Raw genomic sequence first — 15,570 nt, 5'->3', positions numbered from 1 at the left:
GAAGTACTGAATACTGATAAAATAATTGGAGGTGGGATCTTTAAAAAAGGGAAGGAGCAAATTTCATAGAACTAAATGGAATTTTAAGAACAATATACGGAGACTAATATTCAGGAAGAGGAGTGAACCTTAAGGGAAGGCAGGAATTAACCAATTTATGTAATTTTGGCATGAATTATAATTGTTAAAAAGAAAACATATATGTATACTGCATGAAAAATACAAATGTCACTGTGGTTTGTTTTCTTTTTTATTAATGTATGTGGACCCTTATGTAAACTGTGTTTTAATAAAGATGTCAAAAAAAAAAGCCTATGACATGATGGGCTTTTCCCACTTGGCATCTCCCAGTGGCCAGTCTGCACCAGCCTCTTAAGCTGCCTCCCATCTTGCTCCCATTGGTAAATGCAAGTCTGAGGGATGTTCTATGCTTCACCTTCCTGTTTAACTGTCATATGATTAAAGCCTGGTGGTAACCATGGGTCACCATTGGCAGATACAGAAGTCTGTCTACTGTAAGTGGTACTGGCGGACAGTCTTCCTCTGCCTCCTGACTTTACACTGACGACAGCAGAGAGGATTACGGCTAAGGCCTCAATTGCTTACTGTGTGATTTTGAACAAGTCACTTAACCTGGAGTTCTCTGAGGCAGTTGGAAATGGGCTAGACTTCTCAGTGAGCTTGTGGGCTGCATATCGAGTAACTACCTGTGAACATAACAATTAGTTCACTTCCACTGTGCCAATAAGCTTTATAAAGATGAATTTTCTGTTCCTTTGCAGCTCCTGCAATATTAGTTAACACCCATTATTTCCATTTACTGTATGCAAGTTCACATAATTGTGGTAACTCTGACATCCTAACTAATGTTGGCATGAAAATTACTGTTTTGCTGTTGGTGCATCCTTTACCAGTGTTTCATCTGTGCTGTACTGTTGCAACACAGCATCCTGCACTAAGTATTAGAATATCCCTCGTTAGCCTAAGGGGACTCGTAGATATAACAGTGTAAGGGGATTTTTATTGCACTGCGGTATCAAAGAACGAAGGGGAAGTCAGATTGTTACAGTTACCCACTGAAACAGTGACAGTGTTGGGACCTGAATATTTTGGTAAACAGCTCACTGAATGTTGCTTGTCTTCAGTAGGCCTAAAGCATTTCATTTGGGTATCCCTGAGCTTGGTATGAGAGTATTGTATTTCTATTTGTAGTTTAATGAATGCTACACTTCTAATTTTATAAGGCTTTACCACCCTTATATGCAGTTGTTGGGGACAGTACTACATGAATATGTGTTACAAGTTTGGGGATGGCATCTTGATAAGAGGATAAGAGCTTGCTAAGTGAACTTAATTCTGGGAGTCTACATTTTTAGATAGATAGGCAGACACAAGTGTGTGTATGTGTGTATGTGCACGCATGTGTGTGTCTCGTACTTGCTTGACATTTTGATGTCTTTCTTTTTGTAATATATAAGTACATACATATATTTTAACTGTGTGGCAGAAATATTGGGAGGGTGCCATTCGTGTATATGAGGCTGTCCAGTGTATAATGTGTTACAAAGGGAAGAAAACAGAGAAAGAAAAAAATATGTGAGCCTTTCATCCATTTACAAGTCAGTCTTTGCTTTATTTGATTCCTTTGTTATGTAAGTGTGATTGTGCTTTGGGTATTGAAATTGGATGCATTTTCAAGAGAAAATCTTAAGACAAGTGCTGTAATCAGTCTCTTAGCTTGACAGCCCCAAGTGGTGTGCGCTCCACAGGCAGCTGAAGTGAAGTGAAAACATGAATCCCCTTACTTCTTACTGGAGTGATCGGAACAGTTGTGAGACCAACAGGGAAATGATGTGTGCATGCATATGTATGGGTTTTCATGTAAGAGTGTGTGTGTATGCATTTACACACACACATACATGTGTTTTGCAGGTTAATGATATGTTTGTTTACATGTCTGCCAAGACCCAACATAATATGTACTGGCCAAGCTTTTGATCCTCATATTGCTAAACTTCCCTGTTTTTGCCATATGCTTAAAAATGATAGATCAGTTGTAGATCTCTTTTACAATAATAAGACAAAATACTCTGGAACAGAGTGACCTTTTACCTTGCTGTTCTTATATACAGTTGCTAGGGTAACTTGCCTCTCTCAGTAGTGTGCTCATATAAAAGAGAGACTGCTGTTACAGATCTGAGAATTACCTGACATGTAGACATCCAGTCCCTTTATTACAGTTTGATTCATTTAACTTAGAGTTCAGAATGGCTGTTTGACCTATAAAAGTGATATTGGAGTAAGTTAAAAAATGTGTAGAAATTAAACAGCATTGTTTTAATAAAATAATGTTTGTTTGCTGTAAATGCTGAGTAACTTTATTCATTCAAGTCACTCAGTGAAATAGAATGTATAGGTTCCTTCATGTCAGATGTCCCTTTCCTGGAACAAGTTATCAACATGCACAGATGTTGACAGCATATTCTGAATTTTGTTTATAAATTAACAGTTGCTTCCAAGAAACCTGCAAATGCAGTTGCTTCCAAGATGAGACATTATTTAACAAAAGTGGTGCTCAAAATGTGAAAAAAAAATGTGATTTATTTTATTGTTTTGCACTTCAGTTAACTGTTCATAGGTTCACAGATTAGTTCTAGACCCACTTCCCTTGTGGGCCATTTTAAGCCTAGCCAATTACTCCGTGTTTGAATCAAACCTTGCACCTTCTGTTCGTAAGGTAAACACTTTAACAAACATGCCATTACTCTACATGTCGGAGAAATAGTAGTTACATACTTAACATAACTTTCCATCTGTGTTGTCCATTTTCATTCTTCCTCAACATATGAGTTTGGATCCGATTCTTGGATCAGATCCAGCCACCACTGCAGCATGTGACCACCCAAGTTAAAGTGCTACTGCTTTATTTTTGCTTTTGCCTTTAAATCCATTCAACAGATTCCTAAAACTTGAAATTGCCTTGTCAAGGTAGTTTGTTTTCTTGTTGTATTACAATCGCAAGCAGTCTTTCTTGGTGTTATTACATCAAGAGGTTAGCTGTGCCCTGTAGAGGGACAAACACACAGAAAGTCAGTATTATTTATAAAACTTCTGTTAGAACTGAAACCTGTAATTTTGTGTGGCTAAAACAAAGCTGTTGTCAGAGACCAGCTTAGTTTGTACATTAAACAGCAGAAGTATGCTACACAGTTTAACCTAGTGTAGTGCCACACCCCAGAAACACCCAAGAAGACCAATGTATAACCCAGTCCACAAACAAACAAGGTTGTCAAGAACACACACACACGCACACACACACACACACACACACACACACACACACACACACACACACACACACACACACACACACACACACACACACACACACACATAGACCAACCTTTGCTGAGGCACTAAAAAGCAATCTTCTGAAACCTCAAAGACCTCCTAAGCCTATAAGCAGTAACGCCTATCCTCAGCAGTTTCTAAAGCACTCACCAAAAGCAACACTAAACACCATACATAATCCTGTACCCTGTGGAGCCCCAAGAACAAAGCCTATAAGGCAAAACAAAACACTTTGCTCAGGACTCTTTTCAGTTGCCGCATTGCCCCATTCAACAGGCTGAACAAGGAGAAGTGAACGGCTTTTTGCCTATCTGGTGTCAAGATCTACCCAGTTACCCATGCGTTCAGGTCACTACATCACAGATACTGGTATGATTTGATCGTAGTCCATGTGGGAGTTAACCATCTGAAACATACTTGTAAAATAAGTTGACAGAACAGGGTATATCCACGTCACTCGGAGCCAGTTAAAACAGATAATCTTTATTGTAATCCACACGGGTTAAGCGCTTTCATCTGCCTGAAACGCAGATTTCATCAGAACCATTCTACAAGGCAAAAACTCAGTCTTAAATACTAGTTTTGGCGCCAAACAATTGATTAATTAATTCAATTAACTTGAATAAGTCTTAAAACAACCACGCTCTTCAAATAATATGAAGTGGAAATTATTAAAAATGAATTAAAAATGAATTTAAAAATAATACTCTTCAAATGTTGTTCTCTGAATATACATATGAACTAAGTCCTCTAGTTGATCAAACTCGTTCATCCTATACACAAATGATACCTATACACAATGAATAGCAAATATATATATATAAAACATTGATATAAATATAAATATATAATACAATAATAAAAATACATGAACAGTTTGTGAAGATGTATGCCAAGTGTTCATAATATTCGTGAACAAAGCGAGCAAGGTAACTATCCTATAGTAGTAGTAGTAATGTTAGTTAACTTAAATGTCATCATAATTACAATATATAAAAGATGCTTAAGGCTACTAAAAACTAAAAGACTAATCTTCTCAGTTCTTAGTCAGTGCTATGCACAAATTGTAGTGTTGAACAAGTCCCTCATTCTACTGTAATAGGTCCACCCTAAATGCTCACAATGTGTTGCACTATGATGGAACATGTAATTAAAACGTGTGAAAACTGTAATCCAAGATGAAGGAACTACAGTAACTGATATGAATAATTAGTGATTTCAACTCAGTTTAAAGCTAACAGTGGTTTTAAACTAATAAAGTCATTAATACCAGGCTTCGTGGTGGCATCAGTACTAATTTGCCATCTACTTTCTTTCCAGGCCAGGTAAGTCTTCCAATCACCCCTTATCCTTGATGTTTACTTGGTCAATAATGGAAAACCTAAAGGTGTGTTCAGTGCCCTTTTCACAAATATGCCTGTACAGCGTTTTGGTGTCTTGCTTGCTGATGTTATAAATGTGTTGATATCCGTGTCTTGAACTTCCTTTCCGTTTTACCTATGTAATAGGCGTGACACTTTATACAATTGGCAATATACACTATACGCTTGGAATCACAATTGCCTGATATACTTGTGATCTTAGTGTGCAGGATGTTCTCTAACCTAAAGGTGGGTGTAGTGTTTATAAACTTGCATTGATTGCAATGACCACATTTACTGGTACCTTTGTTGCTGACTCTTCTTTCGCTCTTTGATCCACTTTCTAAAATATGCTTTATATTATTTCCAGTTTTATACACAATCCTCATCTCTGTTCCTACCAAATTACCCAGATTTCCGTAGAAATGATAGTATTCCAGTACTTCTTTAGAATGTCAGTGATCAAGTTAACAAATGGGTTGAACCGAATCACACATACCATCATATTTGGCATGTCACTTATTTTATTCTGCATAAAGGTTGAACTGCCTAAGAGCGGTTTATATTTTAGCCCCATTGTGCCTTGACATAAGTAGTGATGTTATCCAATAATTTCTTAGGATATCCTCTGTCACTAAAAGCTGAGAAATGAGGAGTAGTTCCTTATTCATATCTTCGTCAGTAGATGACATTCTGACTGCTCTAATGCATTGGCCCTTAACAATATTTCTGAAAATGTGTCGAGGGTGACAGCTAGAAAAGTGAATATAATCGTTTGAGAAGGTAGGCTTCCTGTATAATCTGGAAATGAAACCAGTACCAGTATTGCCTATCCAGGTGTCCAAGTAGGGTATACCTTTTTTGTCATGTTGATGGGTGAATCTCAAAAATTCTGTGGTGTTGTTGAGATATTCCACAAAGGTTGATATCATGTCCGTGGGTCCTGTCCAAATAATAAATACATCGTCTAAAAATCTGGTGTACAGCCGGATGTGTTTGTAAAATTCACACTTAAATAAATGAACATTCTCCCACTCCAACATTACCAAATTTGCAAAGATGGGAGCGCAAGAGGCTCCCATCGCCACTCCTTTGGTTTGTCTGTATAGTTCGTTCTCAAATTCGATATAGTTGTGTTCCAACACCAAGCTCATCATGTCCGTAATCAAGTTCACTCTATCACTACTGCATCCTAAATGCTTGAATATACTACTGTGAAAGTAGTCCAGTCCTGTATTGACTGGAATGCTGGAAAAAAGGTCTTGCACATCAATAGTTACGAATGTTAAATTATCTTCCCACTTATCATCTGTGACTTTGCTCAAAAAGTCCCATGAGTCCTTGACCAGATGGTCCACCTTACTGTAAATAGGTTTAGTCCATTGATCAATTATGGTTCCTATTTTGAATGTCTTGGACTTAGACCCTGAGATAATGGGTCTAAATGGGGGTTTACTCAAATTCTTGTGTATCTTGGGAATACCTACAATACGTGCTAAAATGGGGTATTCAGTTTTCATATACTCATATACATCACTGGTAATACGATCGTCAATCAAATATTCTTCCAAAGTGTTGTCAATACGTCTGTAACCTGTATTGATTTGATTCAAGGTTACCTTTTCGTAATGGCCTGAATCCTGCAAAATGCTGAGTATTTCTTTGTGATACTCGTTGTTATGGAAAATTACCACCCCTCCCCCTTTGTCCGGTTTCATGATTCTAATCTGTTTATTCCTAATGATATCATTTAAGCATTTCCTTTCCTCTCTGGTAAGGTTGTCAGTGTGTCCCCCTCCACTGTTGTTGTTATACCTTATTCCTTGATGTAATTTGTACATGTCATGACAGACCAAGTTCTCATATAAAGCCACTTGTGGGTTTGCTGTGGGTATATATGTGCTTTTTTTCTTTAGGCCTTGGGGTAACGTCTGTTCATGTTTCATATCTTTAAATTGTAATGCCAAATTAACCCTTCTGCAAAAATACTTGACTTCTGTAATAACATCCACTATATTAGGTTTTACCGTTGGTATATACTTCATTCCTTTACTAAATAATGTTATTAAATCCTTGTTAACAGTGGTATCAGTATAGTTGTATACTTTGAAGCCTAGATGGCTACTAATGTGTGGATAAGTGTTCTGGCCTGTGTCCAGACAAGCATCCTCATTGTGTTTAGGTGGGAGGGATCCCTCCTCACTTGTTTTAATCTTGTCTGGAGCTATACCAGTATCTAGATTGTTATCAGTGGGACTGGAATGGATGTGAATATCTAGTATCTCCTTGGTAGTTTCTTCTGTGCTGGGAAGTACCGTCCCCCTGAAAATTTTCTTCCTCATATTTTCATATTTCTTTTGTTTCCTCTAGATTGGATAACCTCAAAGTGGTTGTCCTCTTCACTGTAATATTTAGGCCAGACATAAGCTCTGTCTTTCTATATGCATCCATATCCCTATCTAACTTGTGCATCTTTCTTTCGTAGGCATGTTTCACTTTTGCTGTAGCCTGGCTAAACTGGCTAGAATAGCAGTCATACCATCTATCAAACACTGCATCCTTGATGATACTTTCATTTAAATTGTATACTTCTTCTAATAAGATTTTGGCCTTATGTTCATTGTGTTTAATTAAATGTTTCATATAAGTATGCCGAATTAAATCGAACATAAGATTAAAATCTGCAATAATGCTACTGTCTATCTTAATGCCTAATGGAAGCTTAAAGAACCTAAGTCCTTTTGGTACTATTTTTAAAGATATACATTTCTCAAGATAGGCTATATCCATTTTAACACATTTAAATTGCGTCAATTTCCTACCTAGTAAGTGAATTGTGATTTAATGTCATCCTTAATATTCATATTATAGTTCCTACTACATTCAACATTATTAAATTTATCACTTTTGTCATAAAAACAGTCTCTTTCATCAAGTTTGTCCATAAACTCATATTGATCCGAGACGAAGTCATTAAACATATTAGACACACCTGTGTCTTTAATTCTGCTAGTATACAATTTCTTAGGACTGGATAAAATATCCCTATTTACAGTACCTTTTGTGCATTGAGTAGGTTTGTTCACAACAGTTGAGTATGTCCGGAAATACTCGTTCTGTTTTTTTGGGCGTGCACCCAGTTTCTCATTGTCTGCTTGTAGATTAACCATACTAAAATCAAAGGTGAAGTCTTCTTCCAATGATATGTTAGCAGAATTCGCTATCAAATCAATACGCTGATTATTATGCCCCTCTTTAGCGTCACCCTGTCCATTTGGGATGTCGCTTGTGTAGCTGAGGTCCGCCGCTTCGTCAACAATGATAAATTTAGCACGCACAGTGTTTGCAACGCCATCCATACTCCGATCTGAAACAACTCAGATAAAGCTTGTTTGTCCGCATGTAAGGTGCTGCCGCGTTGAACGGAAGCACAATCAGCTGAAACAAGCTTGTTTGTACTAGCGGAGTCACTGCACTCCTTAACAGCTACTGTTAGTTTGTTAATCATTTCCATAAGTTTCGTAACGCCGCTTAGTTACTTCTCGCCAAGTGCCTTGTAGTCTTCTGGCTTCAATGAAGTGCTAGGAGATCCCTCTACTGCCATGTGAACACTAGTAACAAGGTAGAACAAATGGTGAAATACTCCAACTGGTAAAATAAGTTGACAGAACAGGGTATATCCACGTCACTCGGAGCCAGTTAAAACAGATAATCTTTATTGTAATCCACACGGGTTAAGCGCTTTCATCTGCCTGAAACGCAGATTTCATCAGAACCATTCTACAAGGCAAAAACTCAGTCTTAAATACTAGTTTTGGCGCCAAACAATTGATTAATTAATTCAATTAACTTGAATAAGTCTTAAAACAACCACGCTCTTCAAATAATATGAGGTGGAAATTATTAGTAGTCCATGTGGGAGTTAACCATCTGAAACATACTTCCCTGGACTATATGAAGAGATATTGTTGATCTCTCTGATTATGTGTTATCAGTCAGGTATGTGCCGTGCACTGAGCTGCATTCTACCTTCACCAAGGATGCTACCACAGTATGAACAAAAGATGACTGACTTCAGTAATTGGCTTCATTGCTGCTGTCTTTCCAGGAGGATTCTGTATTTTGTCGATGTAGGAGAACATGGTTAACAGACTACATTGGTTTGCAAAGGATGGTCTGCACTTGTCTACCCTAGGCTTCCAGATATTGGTTAAAACATTATCAACCTCTTTGAAGCCTTTTTAGGCAATGCCAAATTGAAAAACCTATCAACATAGCAAATAAAACTCAAAGAAACCTAAAGGTGTTACTGCTCAGTGCCGGGATCCCAAACAAGAAACTCCACATCCCATAGGCTGTCCTCACTTTGAAGAATATAGGCATCTGTGCCATTACCAAAACATGGTTTAAATCCACAGAAAATACTCCAGCAGTGCAAGACTTCAGTGCTTTCCACACATTTAGACCATCAGCTACACAGGTAGGGACGAAAGGTGGAGGAGTCTCAGTTGTATTAGCAGCAAGCATAGCTCTACATTGGTTAAAAAGGACAATGCCCTGGAATTTAACCACATGCAAATCAACATAGACAGTCACATACCATATTCTAGCAACCTATGGTTCTCCCTCCTGTGTCTCTAGAATCCCGTAACTCATACCTAGACCTACTGGAGACACCCGTGATTAAAGCAAATATCCTATTCATGGGTGACTTTAACTACCCCTCTATAGACTGGGAAACGTACACTGCTTCGTACTCACAGGCACAACGATTCCTGGACTGTATTAGCAAAAATATCCTTGACCAGATAGTCCACCAGAGGTTCAAATGTACTGAACCTGCTACTCAGCAATATGGGAAAGAACTAACCCCCTTCCCCTGCAACCCCCCCCCCCCCCCGGAGTCATGTCCTCACTGGTGTAGCTGGACCACAAAGCTGTCTCCTTATAAATAAAAATTAGCTTGGCAAACCCTGTAATAGCTATGAACTATTCTGAAGCAAACTACACCCTATTAAAGAATAGTTTATCAAATTTCAGTGCTCCTTTCAACATTGAATTCACAACAACCTGTGTGGAACTTTTCAGATGTAAATTGCTGTATAAAGGCTGCTGTACCTATGAGAAGTAAGCCCAAAGCAAACTCTAAAAACCAAATCATGTTGTTGCAATCCTAACTTTAATATGGCATATAACAAAAAGAAACAGTCATGTCTAAAATCAGGAAGAGCAACTCCCGTAATTATAGGAGCACTTTGCTTAAACTAAACAGGAAACTAAGAGGACTAATTAAGTCCAATAAGGCCAGTTACAAGGTCATTATAGCCTCATAGGCTAAAGACAACCATGAGGCCTTCTACAGCTATATCCGAAACCTCGAATGCAGCACACATTAGTGTGCCGAACTGGTGATCAGTGATGCCACCTTTACTGAGTAGAGCAACATAGTGAATCTGCTGGCTGACAAAGTCACCTCAAACTTCACCCCCTCACTGTCTCCCACCTCACTCAGTAAAATATCCACTAGCAAAACCCCGACCCAGCTATTAACAAGGAGCCGGTCCTGGTGGTGCTTGTTAAGGCCAAAAACACAGTCTAAGTTGGCCTCAACAATATCCTGAGTTGCCTCCTAAATAACTGGAAATGTGACCTGTTAGGACCATTTGAGTCACTTTTCAACTAAAGCCTCAAAACAGTCTTTGTACCGTGATAATGGAGGACTGCAACTTGTATCCCACTTCACAAGGGTGGACCACGAACTGACCCTGGAAATTACAAACCTATGAGTCTGACTAGTTTAATATGCAGAGCCATGGAATGAATTATCATGGAAATGATCAAGAAAGACATAGGCAACTTTCAGACACTGAACCCAACTGAGTTTGGCTTTGTCAAGGGAAAATTATGTGTATTAAACCTGATGGACTTCCTTGAGAAGGTCAGCAAGGCAAGGGATAAGGGCAAAACAGTACATACTGCCTACCTGGACCTAGCTAAGGTGGTTGATAGAGTACCTCACTTGGGTATAGTAGACAAACTCACCAAACTGAGTATAAACCCCTACATAACTTGCTGGATTGCCATCTGGCTCTTGGACAGGACCTAAGAAGTTGAGTTTGGTGATACCACTTCCACTAGGAGACCAGTCACCAGTGGCATACCTCAGAGCTCTGTGCTAGGACCACTCCTATTCGGCATGTACTTCTAAAAGGCTAATATCAAGAGTGTTTGGCTGACTTGGATCACAAATGACTGCAAATTGAGAGCTGTCATAGATTCCTGACATGACACAAACATCTTCCAAGAAGGTGTAATGCATAAATAACTGGTGCCGAAGTCATGGACTAAAACTGAATACCAAGAAATGCATTGTATTGCCTTTTGGGAAAGCTGCTACCCAGGCTAATTACTCCAGCGATAAGGCACCCCTAAGAGTCAACCCAATACAAAATGAACAGCATCGAACCACTAGTTCCAAAGATTTAAATTTTGCTTGTGACATAAATAAGACATGTTAGCGAGACAGGTATTTCTCATAGGATCCCCGTGTTCTGTAAAAGGGCCCCCATCCATGTGAAGCAGAGTCTATCCCTAACCCTATTTAAGTGTAACCTTGACCATTGGATGAGACATTGGAAATTCACCCAATGTCTGGCCCCCATACCTCTGATAATTAGAAGCAGACAGTAATACCCAAACTAACGTACCTCACCCACACACACAAATACATATACACATGCATATAATCTCTGGAAACTTCCTAACTAACATACCCCTCCAAATAAATACCCATGATACATTGTGACGCAGGTGGGTTAGATTGCACAGCTAGGTTTAAATAGGACCTGGTGGTTGTTAGCCTAGTATATAACTATGAATCTGTGACTGAATGTAGAACTGTTATAATGTCAAGGGTACCCACTCCAGCTGCATAATACAAGTATATAATATTGAATGTTTGCAGATTAGGGTTATAGTAAGAGTTAGGGAAGGTGTTAGATAAAGTGTGTGTGTGTGTGTGTGTGTGTGTGTGTGTGTGTGTGTGTGTGTGTGTGTGTGTGTGTGTGTGTGTGTGTGTGTGTGTGTGTGTTAGTGTGTTAGTGTGTGTTACAGTAAGACCTAGGAAAGGGGATACATTTAATGCTGTATAATTGTGCTGGTCTGTGAGTGTATGTGTGTGAGCCTGTCTTGTCTAATTGTAGTGTTAGGAAAAGGGTTTTTATAGTAAAGTTTAGAGTTAAGATTGGGGACAGAGGTAGGGTTAGGGTTAGCATGTGTTACCAAGGTGGTGAAGGGGAGCTAATAGTATGTGCTAATTCTAACTGTTTCACTGCTCCTAATCCTAACCCTTACCTTAAAACATCCTTTTCATAACACTACCATTAATCAGACAAACTAGAGGTTAGTGTTTTAGGGGATTTTAGCACAAAGATTGTAAATGGAAATTGTTTTCCTATTTCTGGCTTTATTATATTAGATATTTTGAATGTTCGACAGTGTGATTCTTTGCTGCATTGTGTCAGAAGTCTTGTGTTTGATTTTGTGATACAGCTATGAATCACACTATAATTTTTGTGTGCGTGTCTGTATATATATATATATATATATATATATATATATATAGATATAGTTAGAGTCTATTTTAAATAAACATTTCCAGTCATGATTAATTGAAAGTTTACATTGAACTTACCTTTCGTTGAGCTACTATTTCTACACATAGTTTACCGACTGGAAAAGGAGAACAGTAAACAAAAACACCACTAACTTGCAGACACAATTTAATTGTATGGTGGAACATTTAGGCAATGGGTGTTTAGTGCACTAATATGTATGACTGGGGGTAGGGGTAAGGTTAGGGTTAGTGTACATGAGTAAGTATGGGCAGGGGACTTTCTCTTTCCCTAATAGTCATCTCACCAGTTGACCATTGATGCTTGCAAAAAATGTGTCGCTGAAATGTAAGTTCAACAAAATGCAATGAACCAATGTGTATATATATATATATATATATATATATATATATATTTATATCTATATGGGTCTATATTGCAACATGGAACGCTTAAAACAGCGAACGATGTTACATTGACACATTTTCAGCGAAAGCTGAAAATGTCGAATCCAAAGAACAGCGATTTCTTTCCTAGGGAAAGAAATCGCTGTTCCAACCCCCATAAAAAAAAAAACCACATTACACACTTCCAAACACATACACACTTACCCAATCCTAATTATACCCCCCAAAAACCAGTAAACAACTAAATACACATATGCACATAACCCAAACATACATTTAACGAAAAAAAAAAAAAAAAGACATTTTAAACCATGTGCACTTGCCTTAACCCGCACCCTAACCCTAAGGTCAGGAACTCTCGCACATTCACATAAACAGCTCCAAACACATACGAACTTACCTTAACCCTAACTCTACACCCCCCCAAAACAAAAGTAAAGAACTGAAAACACATACACACGGAACTCAACCATACATTTAACATAAAATATACAACAGTAAACACTTTCATACATATGCACTTACCTTAACCCGCACCCTAACCCTAAGGTCAGTAACTGTTGCACAATCACGCTCGGGAGCTATACTGGACAAGGGACCACACTACACTTCAGAACACTGCAAAACAATGAAGCGGTCAAGTGACTTCTTTCCCAGGGAAAAACTTCGCTGAACAGCCGCTTCGCTGTTTTGCCTGTTTGCTCTACGTGTCGACGAAAACGCATTCAACATAATGAGTTTTCGTTGAACTCATAGGAACCCATAGATTATATATATATATATATATATATATATATATATATATAATGTGTGTGTGTGTGTGTGTGTGTGTATATATATATATATATATATATATATATATGTATGTATGTATGTCTATATACACACACACACACACACACACACACACACACACACACACACATCTTGGTAAATTTGTGCATTTTAAAACTTTTTGCTTTCTCGTTTCTACCTGCTGTGTACATGCAGTTGTAAATATCTAAACAGTATATTGTTTCACACCATGCTTGATCTATGCATTATACAACTGTTAATATATATATATATATATATATTTTTGTGTTGTGTTGCGGCTGGACTTATTCATCTACTTGGTTATTAAATGAATGAATAATTAAATATGATCTTCAAATTTACAAAGCAGCCTAATATTAGATATTGCAACATGTAGTGACCTTGTGTTACATTCTAAATTGTAAACACGTAATATAAAGTGCTGCCACACTGCTTCTCATATACAAGTAGCATAATGCAGACCTCTTCCCCCACTGTTAGCTATGTAAAAATACATAGTGATAAGTGATCCCCCTCCTCAGAGTCTTTTTTGTAGTGCTAGTGTTGAGTGTGTTTATTCTGTGCGGTTTGCATTCATTTGCAACTGAGTTTATTTTTATTCTTCCAAATATTAATATATATTGCATCTTTCATCCAACTTCTAGGGCCGCAAGTTGCTTATAATTGGGACCACTAGTCGTAAGGATGTCTTGCAAGAGATGGAAATGCTGGATGCCTTCAGCACCACCATCCATGTTCCCAACATTAGCACTGGAGACCAGCTTATTGATGCCTTGGAGGTAAGGTATACCATAAGTTCAGCACCATTTGACCAAGTGATGTTTTACAGTGTGAGGAGAGAGTCAAAGTACCTGTCATGATGAAGTTGTACTGTGTTACATTCTCCTAATTGTCACAAAATGTCTTAAGCTTTTGATACAAAACACTCTGCTGCTTCTACCACTTCATTACCACCACATTTTTTATTATTTTATTCTTCCTTTTTTCTCATCAGAGTGACTATGTTCATTTCTTCTTGTCTTCAAGTGTCTCAGGATTCTTCCTCCTTGTTCATAAGTTCATAGGCAAGTACTAGGCTAACTGTCTTTGTGGACCATTGTAAGCTTAACCAATTAACTTAAGGTGGGAATCAAACCCTGTACCTTGTGTCTGTGAGATAAATCCCTCAACTCTTATGCCAACCCCAACCCATGTTGTCAGATAGTGCCCTGACTTTCTTTCTCCTTGTTACCACAGAGGTAAAAGGTTGCTTTCTTTTGGTCTAGTACTGTAATATTTTATCTTATTTTGTATGATTCTTACATCAGTGGATATTGCTGGACTCAGTAACTGCCATTGTCCCCCGACCACTCCCATCTAAGTTCATGTCCTTTGAAGTGGTTAATCTGTGAGCTCCCAGTATGTGTTGTAATGCATGATAGCATTTGTTAATGTTTGGAGTGAGGATGATAAGGGGAGCAGCCATTCAGCTACTCATTGTGAGCAGGTTTTGCTGTCTCTAGCCAGAGATAGAAAAAGGCCTCATTGGAGATGCAGTCCTGACTTCATTTCAGCTAACCACTTTTCATGTAGAGCAAAAATCCACATCTGACTTGGACCCAACATACAAAGCACTTCACTGTGGCAGTCAAGCGACAGTTAAAACCACAGGAGTATTATGAAGTCTCCTATCCCTACCTGTCTACCATAAGATGACAGCTGCATTCCTCGATACTGACTTCCATATCTCACCCCCTCTGATGCCACCAAAGGGGGGAGGCAAAAGTGATTCTATAAGGGATGAGCTAAATGGTCATGGGGTGAAGAAGTCTGACTGGCAATGTCAGTAGCTCAACAGGTAGCACACACTACTTTGGTGCAGAAGGCTGTAGGTTCTATTCCTACACCAGGTAAATCAATTGCTGACACCATAGTGCAGTATAAGGCGATGCTGTACTCCTGAGTCGGAAAGAAAGCTGCAATATCTTAGGGCCATGAGTTTATTTTTGGTAGAGTGAAACCTGAAATTAAATTATTCCCACA

At 38.4% G+C, this 15,570-nt stretch overlaps 1 protein-coding gene across 1 annotated transcript in view; it reads left to right on the top strand.

Annotated features, from left to right (window-relative positions):
- NSF (N-ethylmaleimide sensitive factor, vesicle fusing ATPase) overlaps window positions 1-15,570 on the top strand; it is a 1,516,106-nt gene that overhangs the window by 1,397,249 nt on the left and 103,287 nt on the right. The window contains exon 18 of the mRNA XM_044055231.1: window positions 14,193-14,327. Within this exon, the coding sequence (XP_043911166.1) occupies window positions 14,193-14,327 (135 nt within the window). The remainder of the gene's footprint in view (window positions 1-14,192; window positions 14,328-15,570) is intronic.

This window comes from Protopterus annectens, chromosome 13.part0, assembly GCF_019279795.1.
Source record: "Protopterus annectens isolate FY-2018-M chromosome 13.part0, PAN1.0, whole genome shotgun sequence".
NCBI classification, from domain to species: Eukaryota; Metazoa; Chordata; order Ceratodontiformes; family Protopteridae; genus Protopterus; species Protopterus annectens.
The sequence above is the reverse complement of the archived record's forward strand: the minus strand, read 5'-3'. Positions and strand labels throughout refer to the sequence as shown.